The sequence below is a fragment of the Manis pentadactyla genome, chromosome 8, assembly GCF_030020395.1.
Source record: "Manis pentadactyla isolate mManPen7 chromosome 8, mManPen7.hap1, whole genome shotgun sequence".
NCBI classification, from domain to species: domain Eukaryota; kingdom Metazoa; phylum Chordata; class Mammalia; order Pholidota; family Manidae; genus Manis; species Manis pentadactyla.
In genome coordinates this window covers 114,005,058-114,032,271 of record NC_080026.1, presented here as the reverse complement: position 1 = coordinate 114,032,271, position 27,214 = coordinate 114,005,058, and the positions used below count along the sequence as shown (strand labels likewise).

Below are 27,214 nucleotides of genomic sequence, written 5' to 3'. Positions count from 1 at the left end.
AAGAAACATGTGGAATCTGCAGAAAACCTAAGAAATCAAGCCCTGTGCAAAGTTTAGTTGTACGAGAGAGAAAAGCCTAGAATACAGCAGATCTTTAGAAACCAGTTCAAGGCTGCAGTGAGGTAAGAACAAATAGGGAGAGGTCTTGAGTCCTCCAGTGCGCTGAGATACTGAAGAATGGAAGACATGGAGAAGACAGAAGAGGGGGGTGTTCATTCCGTTCGGGGCCCCTGGCAGAGTCCCTGCTTCTCCTCCCCTCCCAGGAGCCCAGGGCAGAGGCTGTGTAAGCTGATAAGAGCAGTGACCCTGCCCTGGTCCCCCGAGCCCTCAGCTTGCTTCATTCTCCAGGGAGTTTCTGTCGTTGACTGTCCTCACTTCTATGTCTCCCACCTGGGCTTGCAGCCCACTCTGGATTTATTAGTTTGAATGGGTGGGACTTGCTTTACTCTAGAGAAGGATTCCTGGAAACATAGTTTGAGACTGAATTTGGTTAAGTTGAACCCAAATCTCACTGCTCTGGAGTTACTCAAGGTTAAAAGGAACCTTATTACAAACCAGTAAGAGTCCCATTCCTAAGTTAGGTCCATCCAGGTGTTTTTTAATGTCGTACTTGAATGTGTATGTGTTTGGGAAGAGTGTCCTTAAAATCAAGGACACACGTATCGTTCTTTAATTTCTCATAGTCACCTGGACCTGACAAGAATTAGGCTTAGCATCTGTGTGTCTTCAGGTTGCTGTATTCAGCCAGGACCTGCAGGCATCTGGTTTTCTCTGGGCCTGTTTTCTTCTTGCTGGTCTTGCAAGCCAGGAGGAATAGCTACAGCAGGGATATGAGTTCTCTGGCATGGACACGGGAGAAATCCTGTCTGCATGCCTCCTATCTCCCAAGCACACGCTGCTTTAGTCACCAGATCTGTGCCTGTCATCCACTCCCCATTGTGTCCCAGAGGCCTAATTCCTAGCCTCCAAAATCTTGTACAGGCATTAGTCTATTTCACTCTTAAAACAACCCTACAACACGAGTTAAGTATTTTTATCCACATTTTACAGAAGGGAAAGAGACTCAGAGATTTGCTAAAGCCCCACAATCAGTGAGCGAATTGGCATAGTAACTACGAGAATCATGATATTTTAAAAAAATTCTTGCTCCAGTTCTCTGCCCTCATTGCCTCCTGAATTATTTGCTGTTTTCACTTTAGTTTCCATATACTGAGCATGCATTCAAGGGGTTTTCCCTAGAGGGGTGGTCTGTTTCTCCAGAAAGTTTTATTTCAGCTGTTGTACACTTATGTTTTGGAGACTAGCAGATTTCTGCTGGAAGAGTCTAGAACATCAAACTAGCAGGTCCAAAGGCTTGATATTACAGATGTGAACACTGAGGCCCAGGGAAGTTGAGCCACCTGCCCAAGGTCACATAGCTAATTTTCAGCAAAACTGGTTGTGTAAATTCCCAGTCTGGTGCCCCTCACTTAATGCCAGGCCCCATGGCCCTGCTGTGTAGGGCCTTAGGTTCTGTCACCAGAGGAGAGGGGGCAGGGATGGGGGTGGGGGGCAGGAAGCAGCTGGTTCGTGTCGGTCACAGCTGCTCTTTTGGCTGTGCCTGCCTCTTGCTCATCCCGCCTCCCTGTCTCTGCTTTCCCAGCCCTGAGCCAGCAGCCTTGTCGGCCTCCGGGCCGGAGGGCCTAGGTTTGTGAGCCAGGCGGCGAGGGGGGGTGTCTCCCACCCTGATAGAGGCTTGCTCCAGTGGGCCAGAGAGAGGGCCCTCCAGAAGGGGGAAGTTCAGGGTGGGAGCAGCAGAACTGGGTTAATTCCGTGGATCCAGGGAACTGGGAAATTACCACGTTTTAAAAAGATAGGATTACTTATGATCTGCTTCGCATTTGCCTTTGGAGAGAGAAGGAAAGGCCTGCTTATGGGGGGTGAAGGCGGTGGGCACAGACTTGCGGTGGAGGCTCAGTTTTCAAAGGTTGAGGGATCTTTTTCTGTCCACTTCCACCCTTTTGCCCAAATGTCTGGACCCTAAAGGTTTGGAGGGCATCAGCCCTTCAAGATGATTCTAGAAAAATCCAAGCAGCATAGATGTGAGAGCATTTTGTCTAGGTGGGCCAAGGGTCCCCACTTCTCTCTCCCGGGGTTTTGGCATCTTCCCAGTGATGAAGAGAGCAGCTCCCCCTCTCTGACAGCCCTCATCTTCTAGTAGACCGAGCCCAGCCCACCATGTGGTTTTATAAATAAAGTTTTATTGGCACACAGCCCACTCATTCTTCTACAGATTGTCAGGGGCTGCTTTTGTACTTTTAATAACAGAGGTAAGTAGTGTCCACAGAGACCGCATGGTCCACAAAGCCTGAAATATTGGCCCTCTGGCTATTTACAGAAAAAGCTTGTTGACTTCTGTTGTAGCAGAACAAGTCTTCTGGGTTCTCTAAGACCCAAGCCAAATAACTTCCCTTGGCTCACTGAGAGAGCTTAGCATTTCCCAAAAGGTTTCCTTCTGAAGAACCCAAAGAACCCCAAAACGAAGGTATGTAAAGTAACAAAGCTAGCAGAGAGGGAGAGAGGTGTGGGTGACCTCTTAGCTGGGTCAGCACAGGGCTCAGTGGGACCAGAGGGGGCTGGGATGGGCCTGGCACTGGGGGATGCCCTTGCTGGGTGGCAGGCCACTTGGCCATGTCTGGGCCACACAGTGGCAGGAAGTCACAGCTCCAGCAAGATATGGCACCAGGCAACAAAGCCCCACATCCTGCATTGAGACCCACTCAGCCATACCAGCTAAAAGCCTCAGAGGACCTAGGAGCATCTACCTTATCTGAGCTCTATCAGGTTGTGAAAGCTGGGCAAGCATAGCTCCTGCTGCCCAAGGACGCTTCCAGCTGCTAGTCCTGGCAAGAGGCTCTTGCCACAGATTGTTTGCCTTCGGGTGCAGTTCCTCAGCATCCTTCTCTCCCAGTTCCAGCTGACCTGGGGACTGGGAGCATCTGTGGGAAGGCATCTGACTGGGTGCTGGTGTTTCCTTGGTGCACGCAATACGGAACACTGTCTGGTTCTCGTCCTTGTGACTCCAGGAGTGTGATTTTCCTGGTGTCCTGAGAGCTGAGTGAACCTGGCTCATGGGCCATGTTGCCGTCGGGTGGCTAACTACCATTAAGCACTGACTTTATAGCACTGTGCTCAACAGTGAGGAACAGATTCAGAAAGGTTCAGTAGCTCCCTCAAAGGGGAAGAGCCTGGATTTGCACACCAACTGTCAGACTCCAAAGACCTCACAAACCTCTCCACTGGAGCTCCACTCTGTTGGTTTACAGTGGGACCTGGAAGGGCAGGCTTCCCAGTTCTCCAGGGAAGGCCAGCCTGTGGTTGGAAGGTGGCTTGCTGAGTGAAAGTTAGGTGCTTTAAATGGTGAGTGGCGTCTAACTGATCACCTGAAGTCTGTGTCTCCATAAGAGATGGGCGCTGTATTAGCTATGTGACCTTGGGCAAGTTACTTAACCTCTCTGGTTCATTTTCCTCATCTGCAAAACGAAGGAAGTACCTATCATTGGGGGTTTATTGTGAAAAACAAATGATGTTACTATATGTAAATGTTCAGCATGATGCTTGGTGTACAGTTAATGCTGTGTAAATATTTGGTGCTGTTATTATCAGCACCATCTGTCACTAGGTCAGGCAGCTCTCCTGGCCAGCTCCTTAGACTGGCATCTCAACCTTTCTTTCTCATTGTCCCCGTTGCAGCCAACACTGTGCTTCTTTAGAGGTGATGAGCAGTTCAGCAGAAAAAGCACTAACCGGAGTGTTCTCAGACCTGGTGCCCTTTCTAGCCCCATTATCTGAGCTTGTGGGAACTTGACCAGTTACTTACCTTGTCTGAACTCAGTTCCTCCCTTGTTGGGGGAAAAATACGTACTCACCTCAAGGGGTTGCCATGCGGAGTAAATAAGTCACTGTACACTCAAAGTAGACTGTCAGCGTTTATTACATGTTGACTCTCTGATATTCTAGAAGTGTTCACACCACTGATTAGGCAAGAGCATTCTGCCTCATTGTAATGTTACTGTATCACATCTCACAATTATAGGTGCTTTTAGGTGCTTTGATTTTATTCCTCCCTCTTGGCAGGAAGACAGTTTTTAACCTCATTTCACAGATGAGGAAACTGAGGCCCAGATCAGACATGACTGTCAGAGTCTGAAATAGTCTTCATCTCTTCTGGTCACTGAAGGTCCCTGTCCATCTGGTTGGAGTTGTGAGGCTCTCTAAAATGAGGCTCCCTTCTACTCTGCCAGGGCCTGTCTGTCTTCCTCAGTGGGTGTGGCTGGAGCAAGGGCTGGATGAGAGCTCCAGGCCCCACTGGGTAGTGCCCCAGCACTGGAGACTGGCCTTGGGCTCTCCAACCCTGAGGCTTGATCCAGGCTGCTGAGCCTGCTGGCCTGGTGAGGATCCATGGAGCCACCAGGCCCTGTGGGGTCAGCCACCCACATGGCTAGAGAGAAAGGTCCACGCTGCCTTTTCCAGGGCAGTGATAAGCCGTGGGCCCCCTTCCAGGCAGGGACTGTGTAGGATTCTCTGTGCTCCAGAGGATTCTAGCGTTTCGGCAGACACCTCATTATCCCCATCCCAGCAGGCTGTGTCCCAGCGCCTCTGTAATCACTCAGGCCCACGCCCAGCAGCCAGCCCAGGGCCAGGAAATCACTCCCCTCCCCTCCCCCGCCTTCCGCGGCCAGTCCAACCGGCGCCTTGCAGGCACTTGCCTGCCTAACGGTTCTCTCTCCTCCTCTGATTCTTCTCTCCTGCTGCCACTTGCTCTTGGGGAATTGGGAAGTGTGGCTCTCCAGCTGGGCTGAGTCTCCCAAGAAGGACGTGACAGGTACTGCCCTGTGCATGTGTGTGAACATATGTGTCCCAGACACGCATGTGCCGGAGCCGGTGCCCACCAGCTGCTTTCCGCATGCTCCCCTGTGGTGTGTAGCAGACCTTTGTTAGTGCATCTTGGGCCTCGCTTGCTCTTTCGCTTGCTGTACCCTATATGCCTTTGCTCAACCTTTTTTAGGTCTCAGATCCATCCTTGAAGCCCTCTGATGGTTGATGACCACGTGGCACAGCGTGCGAGCAAACGCACTCTGGACCAGAGTATGTGGGTTTGAATCCCAGCCCTGCCAAGTCCTGGTTGTGCCACCTGGGCTGGGCAGCCTCCCTAAGGGGATAGAGTGCCTTCTCATGGGTACCCTGGCACACAGAAAGTGCTCAGCTGATGGTGAGGTGATCATCGTTTCAGCATGAATTCAACTGGCCATCCCTGTGACATGGGCTAGCCAAAGATTATTAATCTTGCTCCAGGCAGTTAAGCTGAGGCAGAGAGCTGAAGTCCGGCCCCCAGCCTGGAGAGCTGGGCTGGGGGCTGGGGAGGACTGAGACTGAGCTCTCAGGCCCCGTGCCCCAGGGAGTCGGAACTTGGAATGCCTTTGGCCTCAGGGGGCTTTCCAGGCTGTGGGCTGCTTGGCCCAGGATGGTCCTCCAGGACTTGGGCCTATGCCCTGTATCTGAGCAGAGCTGGACCAGGGGTCAGGGGCTCACCTTTTAGCCTTTGGTCTTAGAGTGCTACCTGCCCCGCCTCCCCCACCCCACTTTCCCTAGCCCAAAGCTGAGAGCATAGGTTCAGGCTCAGGGGTTGAGAGACAAAGCAGAAGGGTCAGGGGTCAGGGGTTAGTGGGGGGCTGGGTAGCCCCAAGGGTCAGAACCTGAGGTTCAGCACAACACCCATAGCTGTGGCCGGAGAATGGGAAGGGAGCCCAGGGGAGAAAGGCACCCACGGGAGGACCCCTTGCCTGTCTTTCCCAAGCCCTTTGCAGTCATCCTGGTGTTGCCTGTGACGAGGGCCTGGGCCTGACTAATCGCTGGGCTCCTGTCCCTTTTTCCCCTCTGCGTGAGCCAGGGAGCCAGACCCCACTTGGCTCACAGCTATACATTTTATTCACCAAACGTATAGCCTGGCCACCCAGGGCCTATGGAGAAGCCGGCAGGCTGAGTCCAGCATGGGAGGAGCCGGTTGTGAGGGACTGGAGACCTTGGTGGGATGCCCAGGGTTTGGGGGGGTCATGGAGAGTGTGGGGAGCCTGGGTGGGGGCCACTACAGTGCTTGGCTTCTCAGATGAGCCCAGCTGTTTGGAGAGAGTCACTGAGGGGACGCAGTGTGGGCCGGGGAAAACCAGCCAGACTGGGCGTCCAGGGCCAGAGTCCTGCATGCCGCCAGCTCTCTCTAGGCCTTGGTTTCCCCATTGGGAACACTGGAGAGTTAGATGAGACAGGAAACACAGAGGTAAGGGGTCCTGTGGATGAGGGTCCTGCGGCCGCTTAGCCTGCTGTCACCCCAGAGTGGGCCCCAGGGACTCTGCTCTTGGATCTCCAGATGGCCAGTGTCTGCTGCCCCATGGGAGGTGGGGTTTGCAAGGGGCATGTTTCAGGGATATAGCCGCAGCTGCCTTTCCTGGCGCCTGTGGCCCTTGCCCTCAGCTGCCTGCTGGTTCTGGGTCTGCAGGGGACCTAAACTCTCCTGCTCCTCCCCAAATCTCCCACTTCCTGTTTGCTTCATAAACACTGTCTACAGTTTACATAGGGCATTAACCGTGCACCTCATTCCATGCTCAGAACACCCCATGAGGTAGGTACTATTGTTGTTCCTGTTTACAGATAAAGAAGCTAAAGCCCAGAGAGGTTATGTGTCCTTCCCAGGGTCACAGAGCTAGTATGGGCAAAGGAGGACCGGACCTCAGACCCTGAGACTTGAATTTTATGCTTTTGCATGGTGAATCTCAGGCAATTATTGTGTGCTTTGCTGTGTCCTATAGCACCAGTTCTGGGGCATCTACTCTCAACTCTCATCTAGAGCAAACTCTTGTCTAGTCAGGTTGGGGAGCAGTGCCCCACAAAGAATCCAGTTGAGCACAGGAGGAAGCACTGTGGCTGGAGTGATCAGGTAGCTCCTGAAGGGTCAGAGATGGTTGGGTAGAACTGGGGTTGGTAGAAAAAGGGAAGGTGTTCCAGGCAGGGGAACAGCTAAAGCAACGGTTTGGCAGTAAGACCTGCACCAAGCAGTGTGGCTAGCACATAGTGGGTGCTCGATACATATGTGTTGACTCAGGAATGTTGCCTAAAATGGGGGAGTTGTATGTCAGGTAACTTAGGGAGCTCAGATTATCAAGAAAGACTGAGGTTGAACTTGGCCTTTATTCTTTAGGTAAGAGGGACCTTTTGATGGTGTTGGAGTTGGAGACTGAGTTGGCAAAAGCCTCATTTAGAAGTTTAAGTTGGCAGCCAGGATCAGGCTGGAACCAGGGGTCCATCCATGTGGTAGCCAGAGGAATGCAGGTGTGAGGCAAGGGTGGGACAGGGCTCCAGGGAACTGCCAGAGCTCAGTATACCAGCCAGGGGCTCTAAGTGAGGCCTAGAGGCCCATCCCTGGACCAGGCTCTTCCAAAGTCCCCTTCCAACCTGGGAAGGGCTCTCCTGTCTAGAAGGGGTACACCCAACCCTTTCTCCATGCCTCTGCCAAGCCCTTCCCAACCGAAGACAGGAGGCTTCATCCACTGCCGCTCCCCGCCCCTCAGGCCAACCCTTCCAGCCCCCAGTTTTCCAGACCTTGCTGGGAGGGGATCCAGAGCAGTCTCTGTAGATGGCCTCACCCACCAGCCTGCCCACCGAGTGGTTTCTCATCTGGATACCTGCTCCCAGCTCATGCCCATCCAGGCAACACTGGGCAGGGAACACCCCAGGAAGCAGATGCCAGAGAGAGTGAGCTGGGAGCCTGCATGTGCTGGAGGAGGGGTGGGCAGCCAGGAGGACACAGTGTCTGTCCATCCCACAGCCTTTGGAGTAGCCTCCGAGAAGTGCTGCCCCCTGCCTGTCTTCTATGTTCTGGAATGCCTGGAGGACATTTCTACGTATGTCCCAGAGTGTCAGTATTCAGAAAGGTCAGGCCAGTTTTCCAAGGGCTGGGCAGGGGGATATGTGGATTTTTCCCCTCTTTGAAATCTTGCCTCGGATTTCCTTGGCTTGGGTTTAAATGTGACGTCTCTCCACTCTCCAGCACCCTGCTTATCCTCGCTAGCAGCTCTGGCTTCTCCCTCCTTGCTCCCTCCTCTGCCCCCCTCTCCCCTTTCTCCCTGCCGGAGTCGAGTTGTCTAGTTTTCCCTGCCAGGTTTATATGTACTGACTCCAAACACATCATTAAATGACACTGTTCATCTGTCTGCCCATTCATTCATTTCCTTTGTTCATTTCACACTTACGGAGTGCCTGCCACCCAGTGGCCACCGTGGCCTGGTCAGTAGATGTAGCAAGAGTCAACAAGGAACCCGTGCTCCAGTCTTTATTAAGCACCAGCTGTGTACCAGGTGTGTCCGGATCTGATGAGACAGGGCCTCTCCTTGGAAACCAGGTCGGTGGCTCTCTAGGCCCAGGACGGCACAGAAGCTCAGGACACAAGGGACTGTGTCAGGTGGCCTTGGGTTTGATCGCAGCCATGTGACCTTTGGAAAATTGCTTACCCTCGTGAGCCTCAGTCTGTCTGTGTGTGAAATGGGTCTGCGGTAGGACCAACAGCATAGGCTTGTTGTGAAGATGATGCAGTTGGGCGCTGAGCATAGTGCTGACCGTGAGTGAGCCCTGAGAGGTCACTGCTCCTTGTCAGAACAATCTGGGCTCTCAGGGTTTGGAAGCTCTCTAATCTGCTGGGGAACTCCTCTCTTTTGTTTGTGTCTTGAGTTTTCCTTTCCCATAAACTGGAATGGGAAGCCCTCTCTCCACAGGGCAGGGGCTAGCCCTCTCTGTGCTGGGTGCACTTAAGAAGTACTCTTGGTCACAGACCACTGATATGCCCCCAGGGACACAGTGGGAGGTGGTCTGTCAGCATGGGCCCCATGCTTCCCTCCATCCTGTCCAGCTAGTAGGGGCAGGTGCAGAAGCTGGCCCCATCTAAGTGCAGAGCCAGCCTGGCCCAGCTGCCCAGCTGTTGGGTGCATTTCTGTCTGAAATACAATCTTGGCTTCGGAGGGGCTGCCTGGGGTTGTGCACATGCATATGCCTGTGGCAGGCCTGAGCTAGGACAGGGCCCCTTCTAGGTCTCCAAATAGCTGAGCTGGGACGGCAGGGCCCACACCTCTTCTGGGCGAAACCTGCTGGGGGCGGTGGGTTTCTTTCTCCTCCATTGCTCCCTGTCCTAGGTTGGTTGGAGCCTGCAGCATAGAAAGACCCAAAGATCTAAGTAGTGCTTCTTGGTCCTGGTTGTGCTTGAGAACCTCAGGGGAGGAGGAGGTGTCTAAAAAACTCAGCAGACCAATTAAATCTGGATGTCTGGGGGTGGGGCCCAGGCATCAGTATTTTTTAGAAGCTCTCCAGGCTATTTTGTGGGACCAAGTTGAGGATCATTGTGCTAGAAGAATGGGACGTCTCAAACAGAAATCAGAGGCATTCTGTAATGGAAAGAGAGATGGGCTTGAACCTAAAACACTGGGTGAATTTGTTCTCTGAATATAGCTGTGTGAGCTGGGGCAAGCCTTGTGCCCTCTCAGGGCCTCTGAGTTATCTTTTGTGAAATGGGAAGGTAAGAAGGTTGCTGTGAGGTTAAAATAGGACAGTGTACATGCCTGGTACAGAACACTGGCCAAGTTAGACTAGTCATGTAGGGAATGTTGCAGCAGGCTGAAGCAGCAAGGGGGCTGTGTGGATCCTAGGGACCCTCTCAGCCATTTCTCTAGCCAAGCTGGTTGTGTGAAACCCCTAGCCTTCCAGGAGATTGGTAGATAGATAGAGTGGTACACTAAGTGTACTAGGAATTCCTTTTGGACTGGGAGTGGTCTGGGAAGGCTTCCTATAGGAGGTGGCTGGTGGGTCTTCAGTATGTGGATCCTTTCAGCTCCTAGCAGGGCATGTATCATCTTAGGTGTTTTGTTCCCACCTCCACCTTAGCGATGATGACGATAATAGTGAGGCATAGAGAGGTTTAAGAAGTCTGTCCACCTTCCAGCCCAGTATTTGTTTAATGAATGATGTACTGGTCCAGCGGCTGAGGAGGTTGGAGAAGTCTCCAGCCTGCCTGCCCTCCTTCCGCTGAGCCCCACCTTTTGACCCTCAAGCTCCATGAACTGCCAGGAAAGGGTGGCCAGAGGCTTCTCGTAGGCTGACCACAAGCCCCAATGCTTAAAGACTGAGGGAGACTGAGTCAGCTTCCACGTGGCCAGAGGGCAGCAGCCGGGCCTAGGATTGCCACCTGGGGAAGCAGGGCCGGGAGAGCCGGCCTGAGGCCCCAGGGCTCAGGGACAGCGCTGGGGAGCCCGAGGGGCAGGCACGGGGCGGACCCTGAGGAGGGCTGGGTGGGGGGGGGGGGGCGGCAGGCTGGGCCGGCCTGCGCCCTGGCGCTGGGACTTCCTTCTAGGGTTTCAAGTAAACAGTCTCGGCCCCCCTCCCCTCCGCTGCCTCCACCCCCGGCGCCTCATTCGATGGGTCTCATGTGTTTCTATTTAAGGCTTGCGAGTAAACCCCAGCGATTGGCGGCCTCGGACCCTCTCGACTTCTCGCCCGGCCGGGCTGCGGAGAGTCCTCCCGCTTTCTCCCGCTCCCCCGAGGGGAGGACCGCCGGCTGGCCTCCTCTGGGCTCGCCGGGCCGGGGAGAGGCAGCGGCCCTCCTCGCCTTGCCGCTCTCCCCGCGCCGCCCCGGCCTCCGCCCTCATGGGCCGCCCGCCCGCCCACGCACGGCCCTCCCCTCGCGCCCCGGTGGGCCGGGGGGTCTGGAGAGACGGCGTCCACCCCGGGCCTCTGCTCAGACTCCCCCATGCCGGGCTGTGACGAGCTCGTCGCAGCGGAAGGCCTTTTCCTCTGAGTTTCCTCGACCTCCGCCTCTGCCTCTGTCCCCCTCCGCCGGCCCTCCCCTCGGCCCCCCGGCTCCCCATGTCCCCCGGTCCCCGCCGAGCAGCGGGCCGGTGTGGGGCCTTGCTATATGGCCTGTCCTTGGGGCCCAGCGAGCTGCGAGCCCTGGCTGCGGGCGGCCCCCCGAAGCGGCGCTGGCGACGGAGCAGCCTCCCCCGAGGCCGATGGACAGGGGGCGCCCCGGCCGCGGGGCCATGGCTGGCCGCTGGCTCACCGCGTGCTTTCTGCCCTCGCCAGGTGCCGACACCAACACCGAGCCCATGATCCTGGAGCAGTACGTGGTGGTGTCCAACTATAAGAAGCAGGAGAACTCGGAGCTGAGCCTCCAGGCCGGGGAGGTGGTGGACGTCATTGAGAAGAACGAGAGCGGTGAGTGTCCCGTATGGCTGGCCGGCCACTTGGGGTTCCAGCCTGGCTCTTGGTCAGCTGGGTTTTGTTCCCTTCCTCCTCCCCCACCTCTGCAGCTATACGGTATTTCCATCTGCTGGGGAGAAGGCTGAGGAGGCTGAAGTTTCCCCCTGTTGGTTTGGGCTGCAGGCCAGCAGTTTGCCTGGTGGTGGAAGAATTTCTCCCCAGCTCGGGGTAATTAACCAGCTCATGCAAATGCAAGGCTAGGGTGGCAGCTGCGGGTGTATCCGTCCCGCCCTGTTCAGAGTCCCCATGCCCTCTGAAGCCCATGGGGAAGGTGGCTGCAGCTCAGGGACGTCTTACAGCAGCATCCCCTGCTGGGGCCGTATTCTGCGTCGGGTGGGAGAGCCCAGCTAGCTGGTGGAGAAGGCAGGCCATGACGTCACCGTGGGGTCCCAGGTGCTTGGGCCTGTGGTGGGTTGTCTAAAGAAAGGCCAGGCCTGCGGGGGTTGGCTCATGTCTGGGTGGTAAGCTGACTGCCCCCTGCTGAGCTGAAGGCTGCCAGGATCTGGGAAGAGGGCCCAGACTGGGGGATGAAGCCAGGTCCTGGGGCCAAGGAGGGTCCTGCAGCAGCTGCCCTGTCACTGGGAGCTGAGGCTTTGTCTTGTCTGGGGCCGTGGGGATGGCTCTCCAGGGGCTGCTGGTTCCAGGGTTCTTACTGAGTGGACCCAAGTGCCTTGGTGCCCTTGGCAGCAGAAGTCTCTGCAGGGGGCGTGGGGGGGCAACAAAGCCCATCGGCCCCAGGTGTAGGGCCAGGGGCGGACTCAGCCCAGGGCATCCATCTGCAGTTTGCCTGCCTCCCGCTGGAACTTGGCTCAGTTCCTGGGGTGTTTTGTTTCAGTTTCAGTTAACTGCAGAGGAAGGTCCCTGGGCACAGGATCCTCTCTGGGCTGCATTTGGAGGATATGCCTAGAGGGGAGGGGCCGGCTCGCCTTTTCCTGTCCCACTCTGTTCCTTTTCAATATTTTGAGCCCTGAAAGGAAGGCAGACCAAAGGACAACTGTCACTATTCTACAGGTAAACTGAGGCAGATTGAAGTGAAGTGAGTCACTTGTGGGCAAATGCAGAACAGAATGGGGTCATTCCTGGGCCCTTGATTCCTGTGCCTCTGGGCAGCAAGTAGATGTAGAGATGCTGAGGAAATCCCTGCAGGCCTCCTCGGGGAGGTGAGCTCAGGCTCCTGCCACAGAAGGGTCAGGAACCGTGCTCCTGGAGAACAGGGCTGTGATGCCAGCATAGGCCTGGCTCCTGGTCCTCCTGGGGCTGGGGTCTTCACAGCCTGTTCTCTCAGGGCAGGCTCTGCCCTTGTGCCTAGAAGCACCACCCAGGTGGTCAGCAGTGACAGTCCTCATCTGGTGGAGCTGCACCCCTCGCCCAAAGCCTGGGCTCTTCACCCTGGTGCCCACACGTCTGCTACCTGCACAGCTTTGCCTTCACCGTTGTCATGGTACCAGCCCCACATTCCCTCCCCCAAAGGAAGCTGGCATTGTCATAGGGGCCTGGCTGTGGAAACCCTAAACACCTCAAGACGCAAAAGAAGGGATCTTTAATAGTGGAATGGGAGAGACCAGCTAAGGAGAGAGGTGTTCATTTTGGAGCTTGCTCCAAGGAGAGATGGGTCTGCTTCTCCATATAAGGTCAGGGCTGCTCAGAAGTAGAGTTCTGGCTTAGGGACCCTCCTACCTGTGTCACCAACACATCTATGTAACCCAGCAGGAGGAGTGAGCCCCCATGTTTTGGGTACCAGCCACTGGCAAGGATGGCTGAAGAGAAGACCCCACCCAAGTGGAAGTGAGCCTACTCTAAGACTCCCTGATTCCCAGGGATGTGTGTGTCCTCTGCCTTCCCATCCCACACCCAGGAATCCTGGGACTCCTGCCTAGGAGTGGGGAGGAAGAGCCCTGACAGAGGGGCAGGTTCTGTGTTAGGCCTGGAAAACATGTAGACACACCACCTCTCCTAAGGAGTCCCTATGACCATTTCGGAGGGCAGGCAGCCCGACTCCCCAGGGCCACCCAGTCTGGCACACAGACCCTCTGTTGTTCCTGGAAGCAGGATTCTGCCCCCCACCTACTGGCTGGGTGACTTAAGTTCCTTAATCCCCCTGGGCCTCAGTTATCCCTTCTGTAAAATGGAGATTATCTGGTGGCTACTTGGAAGTAGGAGCTAGAGCAGATGACCTTCCTGAAAATTCTCCCAGGTCTGAGTTCCGTGGCTGGCCGACTCCCCAGGGCTCCGGGTGTCAGGTAGAGAGAGCCTCTCACAGTATAGCTTTTCCACTTCTCTGCGACTTTGTATCTTTACCCTTGGTGGAGACGGTTGCTCAGCAGCAGATGTTTGCACAGGGCCCTCAGAGTGCTACATCTGCCATGCAAACCCACAGTATCTTGCCCTCAGAAACCTGGAGTGTATGACCAGTTTAACAAGAGAAACTGAGTGGGTGGAGGGGAGAAATGAAGAGGGCCAAACAACAGGCCCTTGGGCCCTTGGGAGGGTGGTTTCCCAGTTCAAGGAAGCTGGGATGATGTCTGACAGTGGAGTAGGGGAGGCGTGTTGTGCATCCTGCAGTCTGGCTTCAGAAAGAAGGGTGAGTGAGGCTTTTGAACCCTGAAACAAAGACCCAATTGTGATGCCTTTGACCTTGGGACATGGTGGGCTTGTTGAGGCATTTCCACTTGAATTGTTGGGGCAGCGGTCCCAGTTAGAACCAGGCCTACTGGAAGCCAAGACTCCGCCTATGTCCTCTTCTCTCTTGGCTGGAAGTCCCTCTAGTAGAGTGTGCATAGAGGGACCAGCTACCTCTGGCTCTATCAGCTCATCAGAGTCTTCTGGCTGGGACCATAGCCACCAAGCATCTGGAGGTATGGATGGACAGTGCTCTGTAATCTTCATTGGTCTAAAGAGAGATGTGTCTGGAAGGCAAGTCAGAGTCAGTAAATGCCAGGTACCAGGCCATGCAGTTCATATGCAGCATTTTACTGGAATCAGGGAACAATCCTAAGCAGTAGGAGGCACTTTTACCATTTTGTGGCTGAAGTAACAGGCTAAGAGGTTAAGCTATTTAGGACATGGCAGGAGGGTGAGAATGAACTGATCCCAGGTAGGATCATCATTGAGCTGGTGATGCTGCAGAGAAACATGGGTTGGTTGAGGTGGCTGCAGTGCTCCCTGGAATGTCATTGCGGAAGGATGTCTCTGTGTCCCACCTTCCAGCATGGTAGTCAATTGATAGTTAATTGGTAGTGGGAAATTGATAGTTAATTGTTTTTTTGAACTTGGGGGCAAGCAACGGCTGAGAGGATCTAAGGCGGGTGATGCGTACTTAGCACCAAGGGCAAGCCTGTTCTAGGGAATGTAGGTAGAGGTCAAAGTGGGACCTAACTGGCTCCAGGGAAAGCATTTTGATCAAGCATTGGACCTGGGCCCAGTCAGAAAAGGACTGTTTCTCTATTGATCAATAGGGACAAAACTAACAGAAAGATTCAACTGCTTTGTTTGCTCTGCCAACCTGTAGGGCTTGCAGCATCCGTTGTCTTGTCCTTGGAAACCTCTCCACCCTGGACATTAAACAACAGTTCCTGAGATGCCTCCTTTGTAGGACATTCTTATGCCTCAAAGACCACATTGGCTGCACCTTTCAGCAGGATGATCTGGTCTAACTTCTGGCAGAGTGGTGATGGCAGGGTCCCAGTTGCTCTGGTTTCTGTGTTGAGCAAAACTGCTTCCAATTTTCCAGAACTGTTTCCTTCCTCTCAGGACTAGGGGCCAGGGGAGGATGTGGGGATGTGAGTCACCAGATACTCATTCTTTTCCTGCCTCAGCTTTCCTTCTGAGTCTTTGCTTCTTTCCTGGCACTGGCACGGTAACATTTGTACTTCCTGGGAGTTTTTATACTTCCTTGGAGGTACACTGCCAGCTAAAGGACTAAGATCAAAGCATTGTGGCAGCCAGGAATTTTGAGCTCTACTGGTCCATCCAGGCTAGAAATTATGCAGGTGAGAAAGGTAAGCAAAAGGGGAGTTTGAGAATCTTCAGCCCCCTTTGAAGTCAGTGCTTTAGTCCCAATTGAGTCCTGAGAAGAGGACAGAAATTCACTTATATTTGCTCAAGAGATGATTGAAAGGATGCAAGAACACCTTGCTGAACCCAAGGGAGGGAAATAAATCCCAGCCTCAGGGAGCCTCAGAGAAGCAGCTGTGCTTGTCTGTGCTTCTCTCTTGGGTACCATGTGTATTTAAAGCCCATCTGTAATCTTCTGCTAACTGCACACCAGCTTTCCTTCTCTTCCTGTTCACTCTTAACAGCAGCCTATTCACTTGCTGTCGGTTTATCAGGACCAGACCCTGCAGGACTTTTCAGTCAAGATAACCACCACCAACTGACAGTGGCCTCTGGTTCTCTGAGTCCAAAATTTGAAGTTTGAATCTGAATCTGATTGGTTCCTGGTCAGCCAGTGGAGCAACAACATTAGAGCAGGTGTCCAGCCCTGGGCCAATCAGCTGTGTCCAAGAGAAGCGTCATGGGATATAAACATGGCTACCTAGCTAACCTCTTCAGCAGTGTCTGTTGGAGGGCAGGTTTTAAAGAAAGGAGATGTAGTGGGGGTAAGGTACCCAAAACATGGTGGCTGCAACTTTTTTACTTGTTTAGCAGCTGTGTATAGTGGAGAAAACAAAGATTCAGGAATCTGAATAGTAGGTTTAAGATCAGATGCTACCAACTATGTGATTTAAGTAGGAATCACTCAATTTCTGTTTTCTTACAGTATAAGGGGACAGTGATACATACTATATGGGCTTTTTAAAAAATGAAATCTAATGATTTATTATTTGACAAATATCTTTATGTGACATCATGATCACTTTGTGTTGTCAAAGATAATGCATTTTTCAGCCATACTTTGTGAGTTGGAATCTTCTTAACATTGAGGTTGTATCTGTTCTGTTACTTAGATATTTATTGATGAACATTATTACAACTGGTTATAATAGGCTTTTTGCAAGGAAGAAATACAGTGTACATAGTATCCATCCATTTATTCACTCATTCGTGTATTTCACAATTTTGAGGATCTCCTTTGTCTCAGACCTCGTACTGACTGGGTATATACCTATGAGGTTCCTGCCTTTGTGGAGCTTGGACACTAATTGATGTGCTCATTCTGGGTATTTAAGGGTTAGATTGTATTGCAAGGCTGGGGTAGCTCTGCAGCCTTCCCAGTGTCTTAAATGGACTTGTCTATCTCCTATGTCTCTTGCTTAAATTATGTGCTTACTAAGGAACCACCTGATTGCTAATTCAGACTGCCAAGCTACCTTTAAAAAGAGATGTCCCAATAAAGACAGGATAGGCTTTTTCTAGAAAGACAGGTTTATTGCAGTCTACTTTGCAGCTAAGTGAACCAACACTCTCAACTCTGCAATAGCCTTTTAGGAGTTAGGTTCCAATGAGCAAGTCCACATTTACATGTGGCAACTGGTCTCTCTGAGGTCCTGCCCAGCCATCAGAAAGCCCTGGTCTCTGACAGCTCTTCTCTTCCTAAGTACAGCACATGTAAGTTTCTGCTGTATCAGCCTAATCAGCAATTCCAAAGTCCATCTGGTCCAAGACTGTCTCTGATGTGTAGTTGTTACCCAATTCACGAAGCTGGCTGGAAGGGAAAGGGCCATAGAGCAGAAATCCAGAAGCAAAAATGGTCATCCTAATCCAGCCTTGGGCCCCTTGGGCCAGCTTTATTCACCCTAGGCTAGAGATTGTTTTGAGAATGAGATTGCAAGATAGCCTAGCAACTAAAAATAGGGGCCCCAACTTAGATAAGCCTACTTTTCATCCCAATTTGGTACTTACTAGTATGACCCTGGGAAAGTTAGGTTCTATAAGCATCAGTTCCCTCACCAGTAAAATGGGGGTAATTGTACCCACAGCTATAGGCTTGGTATATGCTAATTCAAAAGGCATTCAGTGCATAGTGCAAAGTCTGGCACATTTACATGACTGTTGCTAGTATGACCACTGGACTGGGGCAGTTCTGCCACAGTTGACCTTGGGGCCCACAAGCAGGCCAGTTTCCCTCAGGTGACCTCAGTTTCCCCACCTGGCCAGAGAATGGATTGCATTGGTGATGTCAGGATTCTCTCAGCCCTGATGGTTTGTGAGGTGGCTAGGGCCTGCAGGGTCCCAGCTTACTACCGGGCACTGAAGCCTGGAGACCCTGCTGGGGACCCGAATCAGCCCCACCTGGAACCCTTGCTTGGGCAGTTGCCCTTGCTGTCGCCCATGACAGGAAGAAAAGTTGGACACAGAAGTCAGATTCCCACTGGTGAGCTGTAGGAGCAGTAACCTCACCGGATCAGGGGGCTTCATGCAAAGCTAGGAAGAGAGGCCGACCTGTGATGCCCTCATGCTGGCTGCAACTCAAGTGGCTCTGTTGCATGCATGGCCCAGAGCTGAAGTGCTGGGGGCAGGAGGGGAGAGTGGCACCACTGGGGAAAGCTGCCTGGAGGAGTTGGAGGCATTGAGCTGAGCCGTGGAGGGAGAAGGGGGTAGATAGGCTGGGGAAGGAGTTCCAGTTCCATGTGAGTGGACTACCAGGGGTAGTGCTGGGGCTGCTGGGACTGAGACAGCAAGGCAGGTGTATGGTTGCCTCAGTCAGATGTGTACTGATGAAGAAAGCGGGATTTGAGATGCAGTGGATGGGATCATGGAAAGGTGAGGGACCTAAGAATCGTGGCATTTAAAGCAAGTGGTCCTAGCTCCTAGGAGGAATGTTGCAGAGGAACTAGAAATCTGTCCAGGGACTAGAAATAGCTCTTTCCTTGAGCTAGATCTGCACACGCTGTTGTCAGGGAGTCATCCAAGGGCTTGTCAGTGCTGAGCACCGCCAGCCTCCTGTCTGGAGCCAGCTGCCAGATGGCTGGGTGGGGCAGTGGGCACCAGGGTGCTTCCCCCACCTTGCTTCCACCTGCTCAGGTTGGGCGGATGGAATGGCTGGTCATTCTGACCTCACATTGGCCCTATGGACCTATCATGTTCCAGACTCTGGACCATTTTCTTTGAATAGTCATTTCTGAGCAAAAGATGAGGTTCAGTGGTGAAAATCCAGCTGCAGTGCCAGAGCAACGCCAGGCTGCCCATCCCAGCCTCTGCCCTAGGGCAATGCCTGGCTGCCTCTCCTTTGGGGGGTCAATGAGTTTGCACTGAGTCTGTTCATGAGCATCTCCAAAATGCTGCTTTCCTTGTTTTGAACACCAATGGGCCAGTTGAACCAAATCCTGGAAGGCCAGTCTTCTGGTGACCAGTCGTCACTAAATCCATATGAGTTGACTAAGTGCCAGGCTGGGGTCCAGAGGTGACAGAGACCAATGAAGTCCCACCTCCACGGGGCTCACATGTAGTGAAGAGACAGTCACTAGTTAACCAGGGAAATAATTACAGATTTTGAAAAGTGCAATGCAGGAAATAAACAGGGCATTATGATAGCAAATAAGCAGGGAGAGAAGGTGGTGGAGTATGGCCAGGGGAGGCCTTTCTGAAGAGGTGCTGGTAAAGTTGAGAACCCATGGGGCTTGGTGAATGGAGGAAGAACCAGAGGCCAGATGGTTTGGGAAAGAGTGGTGGTGAGTCAGAGCAGAGAAGTAGGAGAGGCCAGGTGGTCCCAGGCCAAGGCATGTTGTTCTAGGCATAACGGCCACCACATACCAAGTGGGAGCAGTGTAGCCAACAGGTGACCTTACTCCCCTCCCCAGATATACCCTGGCCCAGGTGCCCAGGGAATAGGCAACACTGGAGACCCTCCACCTGCCTCAACACCCACACACATAATGACCTTTGTCACCAGTAGAAGAGACAGATCACACCTCTGTGGCTGAAGTGAAGGGAAGAGATCTCCCCACACAACATTTCCTCCCATCTTATATAATATCTTTCCACCCCGTGATTACGGCACTTTCTGGGGAATATAATTTGTTAGGACTTCAGAGAATTGGAGTTGAGAAATTGCCCCTTGTCCTCTCCCCAGATTATCCGTGGCCATGTGGTACTACACAGCTCCGCCGCTGGGAGGTTCTCAGTAACCACTCCGGCGGCTGTGGGGTTTACCCAGGGTGACCCCCTTCTTCTCTCTCAGCATCTTTTCACATTCCATGACCTCGTGCTCTGGGTCCCAGTGCTGACCTGGGAAGCCTGGCGGGAGGCAGAGGTCACTAGGGCTCCCCATCCTAGGAGCTGAGCTGCTGAATCCCATGAAGTGGGGGGAAGCTTCTGGCTCATGTCACCCCAAGCCTCAGCTCTATCTACGTCTGAAATATTCTGTGTGGAATGACTGGGGGTTTTGTATTTCCTTTCACTGTCTCAGCCCCAGCTCTACATTTTCCTTCTCAGTCAGGCACCCCTCAGGCACATGCTAAAACGTATTTATCTCCCCTAAGCTTTATTTGGACTGGATTGTGGGGAAGTGGCCCAGGCACCACGGGAGGTAAGAGAAAGCCAAACTCAGAGGGAGAGTCTGCCAAGGACTGGCCGTAAAGTGAGCGAACCACGAATGGCTTGCAGACTGGTGTCCTGTGATAGCAAACCCCTCTCTCCTGTTATATCTGGCCCATCAGCATTGCCACAGGCCACCCTTGGGTCACCATGTCCCTGATCCTTATGTTTTCAGGGACCTTCTAAGCCCAGAGGTCTGCAGTCTGTATGTGTGTTCTCTTGGACTCTGCTGGGGTGGGGAGGCAGGGGAGGTGGTCATTGGAGAGCGTAAGGCCACCTGGGGAGTGCCTGCTCATGCTGGCTAGGACGAGATTCGGGACGTTTTTCAAGTGACCTCCTTCTGAATCAGAATATTTTGTTTTACAAGATATAAAACACTGCAGTTTATAAAATATCTTGGTAATAGGAAGGGCACATGTTGGCATTGTGTCTTTGTGAGGCAGAAATTGAAGCCCTGCGTGGTTGAGTGGCCTGCCCCCCAGTCGCACAGTTGGGAAGTGGGGCGTGGGCTTCCAACACATGCTATCTGTCCTGTGTTTGGAAATCTGGATGTTTGCATTTTTCTTCCTTGTGGATTTTACTTCTTTGGAAAGCCGAATCCCAGAGTGCTCTGCTGTGTGGTTCTCCAGCCACAGAGAGCTGGAAAGCAAAGGTTCGTCCTGCTGAAGGCCTGGCTGAGGGGTAGGGCAGAGGGAATACGGAAGGGAAGGGAAGCACACTGACTCTTTCCCACGGAAGAGTCGTGTGAATGTTCCAGGTGAAGGAGAGCTTTCCACTGTTGTCCTCACCAAGCTGAGGGAGACGTTTCTACCATCTGCTCAAACAGATCTTTGTCAGAGGAGGAACGGGGCCTAGGAAAACGAGGCCACTTGGCCAGTGTCACACGGCGATTCAGGGCAGGGCTGCCGCACAGCTGTGGACTGTTCGGTGCACCACTAAGGCCTCACTGCCCGCTTGGGGCTGGGTGTCCCCCAACCTGTCCCTGACTGAGGCCCAGTCCACCTCCAGGTGAGGGGAGGAGGTGAGCAGGCTCCTCGGCTCCCCAACCCTGGGCCCCTCAGCCTGGTGCCAACTCTACAGCCTAGAGACAGGCAGAGCAGGGGGTGGGCGCCAGACTCAGAGGCACTTCCCACATATCCCTCCAGGCCCCTGCTTTCAAACAGACTCATTTTTCAAATGTGGTGACCTCTCTCCTGCAAAATCATCTTCAGACGCCCCAACTTGAGAATGCAGACTCCCTCATTGAGCAACACCACTTCCCAGGGCCAAGGCAGCGCTGTACCACCAGCTGGCTGTGGGTGTCCCGTGAGACTAGGGGCTCTGCCTCCCTGGGCCCTTCTTTCCACCCTTCCCCTGGGAAGGTGATAAGGTAGCTGTGAGATGGGCCAGGCCTCCAGTCCTGGTGTTTCTGGGCACTCTGTCTTCTCTTGTTTGTTTTCTGTACTTGTACCCGGCGCCCTCACAGGGCCCAGCCTTCTCTGTGTTCATCGTGCTCACCGTCTTTTGATAGTGGCAGGATTTTGATCTGCTACCGTCAGAACGCAAGGCCTGTGGACTCGGGCCTTACACAGCACCTGCACCAGTGACTACAGACTTCTCCCAAGCCTCACCTAGCCAAGTGACCTCTTTGTGTCCTAGAGGGCTTTATGCCAGTTCCAGCCACCTACTAGTTCAAGGCATTGAGTCAAGGGATTGCCACTTAGCATGGTGTTCAGGGGGTCATCTCAATGGGCAGAGTGGCAGAGTGCCTCTGTGGAAGGAATATTTGGATAAGAGGATCTCAATCAGTCTAAGTTCCATGCTCAGCCACCCACTAACCAGTGGCCTCAGGCAAGTCACTTTACCTCTCTGAGCATCAGCTTTCCTCATCTGTAGAATGGAGGTGTGATTAAGAGTGAAGAAGACAGTGACCACAGTTGCTTTTCAGATACCAAGCTCCCCCATTCTCCTGACCATCTTGCTTTACCAAGCTGGGCAAGAGGCAGGCCTTTCATCTCCATAGTTTCAGAGCTCCTAAGATCCCTTCCAACCCCTGGGGCTCTGACAAAAAGCCAGTTTCAGCTTAGGGGCAGCAAGCGAGGGGAATTTGACCATGTCAGCTGGCAAGCCTTCAGCCAGCTCTCCCTAGTAGCCAAATGGGTCCCTGGCTGCAAACGTCCCTGGGGCTGTGATGATGATCGCAGGGCCCATGGGCTCCCGGACACCTTTGGAATGGCTTTGTGAGGCCAGATGCTTTGCAGATTAAATTTCTGGAGAAAAAACAGCTGAGAAATAGTCTGAGCTTTGCTAAGCCACTTCTGTGCGTTGGCAGCAAACAGTGTGTGTGTGTGTGTGTGTGCGCGTGTGTGTGTGTGTCGTGTGTGTGTGTGTGTGTGTGTGTCTGTGTGTGTGTGTGTGTGTGTGTGTGTGTCCCACGCATGTACATTCTACCCTATTAAAAGAGAGGGAGTAGTCAAAAGAGGAAGATGGTCCAATCTCAAGCCTCCCTCGCTCCTTCAATTTGCATCAGCCAATGGGATTGCTGCACTGCTGTGTTGTCCAGGATGGTGCTGGTAACAGAAGGAATATGATTAGTGTTGCGGAATTTCATGGTAGGGATGAGGGGTAGCTTTTCCCCCTCTTTAAAATAAATGTTTGGAAGAGTTGCCCTGGAGAACTGCTGAAAGCAGAAAGGCCGACGGGCGTTTTTGGTCATGTCAGACGAGGACAGGATTATTCAAGTGAGCAAGGGTGTCCCTCCCCATCAGCCATGCTGCCGAGTTCCAGGGCTGTCCTGCCAGCAAGCAAGCAAGGGGCCATAATCACAAACAGGCCAGGATCAGTTACAACCAGAAGTATTACTTTAGATTCTTGGCTTTGATGGGGAAGAATGCCGTTTTCCTTGCCCCTCCTCCCCTGTCCTTCTCAAATTAAGCAAGATCTGTGAAAGCAATAGCTCTGGGACTTAAAGAGAGGCCAAAAATCAAGCCAGCAAGGGGTCTCAAAGGCCCAGCATGGAAGAGTTCTGTCAACCTGCGCTGGTCGGAGCAGGGGTTTGCCCGGCCCATCTGCTGCCTGCATTCCTCCTTGGGGTGAACTGGAGAAGCCCATTTTTGCCAGTCTTTCTTGTCTAGCTATGGTGTCCTCACCTCCATCTTGCCCACCAACCAAATGTCCTGACCCTTCTGCATACACGAGCTGGCAGTTTCTGCATGTTGGCCATGTGCCTAGCGCTTTGGGGCCCAGCTGGGGTGGGGGGAGGTTAGGAGGGGATACAAGGAAAATAGCACCCTGGAGCAGACCCAGACCAGCCCATGAAGATAACAAAATAACGGCCTCTCACCCCTCCTAGCCCCAACCCAGCCCTGCGGGGCCTGCGTCTCATTCCCCTCCCCCTCCTCCACCAGCTCCTCCTAGGCCGGCATCAGATCAACTCCTTCACACTGTGGTGTAAATAATACTGCTCCCCAGAGTCCTGACATTGTGAGGGGCGTGCTTGCCCCTGGCATTGGCAATGGGAGCAGCACCGGGGCTGGCGAATGCGTAGACCTCCTTGCCAGCACAGCGGGATTTTGACTGTTCCTTGGAGGAAAGGAAGGAGGTTGGCTTCACCATCGGGGCTTTGCACGGGAGAATGAGCCTCCAGGGCCCCTTCTTTGGGGCCTCCCTTACAAGTGTTTAACCCCATTCTTCTGCCTCTGAGCCCAGCCCTGGGTCCCAGGCCTCACTGCAGAGCTGGACACAAACTCACCCCATGGAACTAAAAGGGCCTCCACAAGTGTTGGGGCCAGAACATCTTGCCGGCACTGGTGTGGCAGCTGGAAGGAGGTTTCTGGACCCCAGGAGCCCAGCCTGCCTTTCGCTCATCCTCCACGGGGGCAATTCCACTACCTGGGGTCTTGGGTGATGAGAAACTCCTTTCCAGAAGTAGTTTCAGGGCTGAGGAGGCTGGATGGAGTCAGAGCCTTGTTAGGCAGAACTCTGATCCAGAAAACAGGACCGAGAGTGGGGATGGAGACATCCGTGTTCTGTCTAGGGACAGGCCCAAGCTGGGAAGCCAGAGACAGTGGTGTTGCTTACTTCCTGGGGAGTGAAGTTGTAGCCTGCCATGGCTGAGGGCTGGGACTCAACTGGGCTGTTATGGGCCTGTCACTGCCAAGACATTCAAAGGGCCGACCCCAGACTTCTGTCTTACCCCATCCAGGCCTCCCCACTCTAGAAGCACTTCTAGAACAGAGTCTGTCTTCCAAAAGCCCTGAGGTGGTAGGATGACCCAGTACAGGCTGGGAGATGATAGAGAAATGGAGGGCAAGTTAGGGTGCCAACTTCCCATCCCTTCTGTCAATCATCAGCTCCTAGGATCTGCCTACTGACCATTGTGGGGCTGTCCATCATTCCGAACAGAAAAAAACAGACCAAGCAAACAAGTAAGCATGTAGTCAGGCTGGAGGTCAGGAGATGGCCTTCATTCGCTCCCAGCTTTTATTTCCAGCTGTGTGCCAGGCACTGAGGCACAGAGTGAGCAGAGAATTGATCCCCACGGCCTGAAGCTGATGGTCTAATGGGGAAGCACCTCCCTGCTTCTGACCCAGCCGAGGGAACTGCAGTTACTGTTGTGTGGGTGGTGAGGCAGGGTGGTGACTGTCTTCGGGTTTTGGGGTGGGTGGCATGAGAGATTGACAAGATAGAGGTGGGAAGAGTGCCATCAGTGATTGGTGCCCATGGGTGTCAGTCATACCACCTGAACAATCAGTGTAACTGGCAAGTCTAGCATGAGAAACCTGGACTGGTGCTCTCTGGGGCATCTGTACCCAGATGTATCTGTTTCAAGTGTAGCTTTCCTCCTTGGATTTGGGGTAGGATCTGTAGTAGACCAGCTCTTCGGAACTAGGAAGACTAGACGGTGCCCAGAGGCAGGAGAGACAGGAAGGGAAGAGGTGGGAAAAGTCTGGAGAAAGGACCTATTCCTGGCTCAGCTGGGGCTCCAGGATGGCTATCCCCGGATCAGGGTAATTCAGGCTCAAGTTAAACCCATTTGCTGCTATCTGGATTATATCAGAAATGATGGGAAAGGCAAGAAAGGGATTATTGAAGCAAAAAATACACCTGTGTATAGAACAGTGATCCTAACAGCTTGTTTCCTGTAACCACCACGATTGCCCTATAAAGTATCATGACTTCCACTTTACAGATGAGAAAGCTGCAACTCAGAGAGTTTTGGTGGTTTGCCACCTTCTTTCCCATACACTTTGCTGCCCTCTGGTTAATCCTCTGTGGTTCCCCAGGCACCATGTGGCGGAAGCTGTTTTGGAGTAGCTGTCTCCCCATCTGCCCTCCGGGGACTGGGGCAGCAGGCCTCTGGGGCTACCTGTTCCAAGCTCCAAGTTGCCCCCATCAAGGAGGAAGGCTTTGTTTGTGTTCCCTGTATGGGAAACCGAGTTCCAGTGGAGGCCGGCAGCAGCCAGTAGGGCTGCTTTGTGAATGGGCTTGGGGAGGGGCCGCTGCTGGCACCCCTCTGCATTCCTCCAGGAGCCTCACCCAGGGCGTGGGCTTGTCCCTGGTGCTTGGCCTGTGGGACCTCCCTGAGCTTTGCTTTTCCGTTCCTGAGAGGGGAGAGGCCCAAAGGAAAATAGCCCAATCAGGCATATGAGCAGCCTGCGAGAAGGAGCTCGCCTGTGGGAGTATTAGCTTATTGGCTGATCTTGGGCAAGATTCACAAGCAACAAAAACCCTGGCAGGTCCCTGTGGGCAAATCCCTCTCGATGAGCTGTGAGTCGAAGCTACCTTCTGAATTTGGGGACTGGAGAAGGGAACGCTGCCCAGGGGCTGCTTAGCTGCACTTGATTCCAGCAGGGCAGAAGGCCTGGCGCCAGAGGGAGGTGCGCTGAAGGGCAGATGCCCAGCGCTGACCCCGCACTGACCCCAGGAGCTGGACTTAGAGATACTGAAGATAAGGGAGCAGGCAGGACTGTGCAGTAGATGGAGGAGCCAGGGACGGAGGAGGAGACCTGTGCCATTTGTCCTGGTGTTTCTTCTCAACAGCTGCTTACAGAGCCCCTCCTTCATTTGAAAGGCTCAAGAGGGTGCCAGAGTTGGCCTTTGTCTTCTCAGAGCTCTTGGTCTAGCTGTGGGATTCAGCCAACTCAAACCTAAGGTCAGGGTGCTGGGGGAGCCTGAGGACAGGAGGGCAGATCCCAGCCGGCAGGGGGTCACAGGAGCATTGCAAAGGGGGTGCCTTTGAAAGATGAGGCCCAGGCACAGTGATGGATCCAAGAGACCCACGTGTCTGGGGGTTTCTGAGCCCTGCTGGGTGTGCACATAAAAGCAAGATAGAGGGCATTTACCCCCAGGCCCCATAAAAGGTTTGTGTTCAAATCCCACTCTGTCGCTGAGTAGCTGTTATTTGGCCATTTTGCTTCTCAGTTTCCATATCTGTGAAATTGGGATGATGTCTTGAAACCCATGTGGCTAGTAGGAACGCTAACTGAAAGAACACTGTCAAGTGACGTATTCATTCTCCTTTCTCTGATAGACAGGGGTGGGCCACCATCCAGTCTGAGCAGTAAGTTGTATCCATGGAAAGTTAGGAGTCCATCAGGTTCCTGAAATCATTCAGAATAACTCCTTGATTCCCATCCACTGACAACCCAGAGACTTTTCAAAGCATTGTCCCATCTGTTATCTCAGAGTAACTATAGGGGTAAGTAGGGCAGTGGTTTTGTTTCCATTTTTCAGAAGGAGAAACCGAGTTACAGAAGGGCAAATGGTCTGCACAAGACCTCAAAGCTTGCTAGTGGCTAACCTTGGATTTGAATCAAGGGGCTGCATGTTCTTAACCAAGGATCCTTCTATAAGATCAGTGTTTCCCAAAGAGTAGGTCAGACAAATGTGTGGTGGACACAGCATTAGTTGGCATTGAATCCCATCACGAGAGGGTTATTTCCTGTTGGTTCGCTTTCTCTCCACTTTGGGTCAAGGGGAAAGGTTCTGTCTGGGGCTCCTGCATTGTTAACATTGCTGATTTTGTTTGACCTAGAGGAAATCTTGCCCCAGCCTCAGTGTCTTTCTAGAATTGCCTTAACATCTTGCTAGAATAGCATTGCTGTTTCAGTATATGTATTTTTCCGCTTATCTTCTATTTATGCCAAACGATGTAGCATAGGAAAATGTCTTTTTGAAGTATGGAAGTATTTAAGTTTTTTTTTTAAAGAAAACACTGGTACAGGTGCTACTGGATAGCTTAACTGGATGCCTGGTACTCTATAATGCCTGAGGTTTGGTGCTCTATAGTAAGTTACAGGACCCCAAATGGGACAATTCTGGGTACCCTCCCTCTACCGCAGTCTCCTAGAATGACACCAGTGGCTCCCAAATTCCAACTGGGAAAGGAGCCTGGAAAAGCATCAGCATTCGTGGTAGCTGCTCCCCA

The 27,214-nt window shown here is 53.1% G+C and overlaps 1 protein-coding gene across 8 annotated transcripts in view; it reads left to right on the top strand.

Moving 5' to 3' along the window:
- SH3PXD2A (SH3 and PX domains 2A) overlaps positions 1–27,214 on the top strand; it is a 220,831-nt gene that overhangs the window by 159,004 nt on the left and 34,613 nt on the right. For 3 of the 8 annotated variants that reach the window (XM_036898463.2, XM_036898461.2, XM_036898464.2), the window contains 2 exons: positions 4,820–4,864; positions 11,155–11,286. In XM_036898463.2, coding sequence (XP_036754358.2) covers positions 4,820–4,864; positions 11,155–11,286 — 177 coding nt within the window. Of the gene's footprint in view, positions 1–4,819; positions 4,865–9,202; positions 11,287–27,214 lie in introns of those variants that run through there. The other 5 variants (XM_057506277.1, XM_057506276.1, XM_057506278.1 and 2 more) reach the window with 3 other exon arrangements.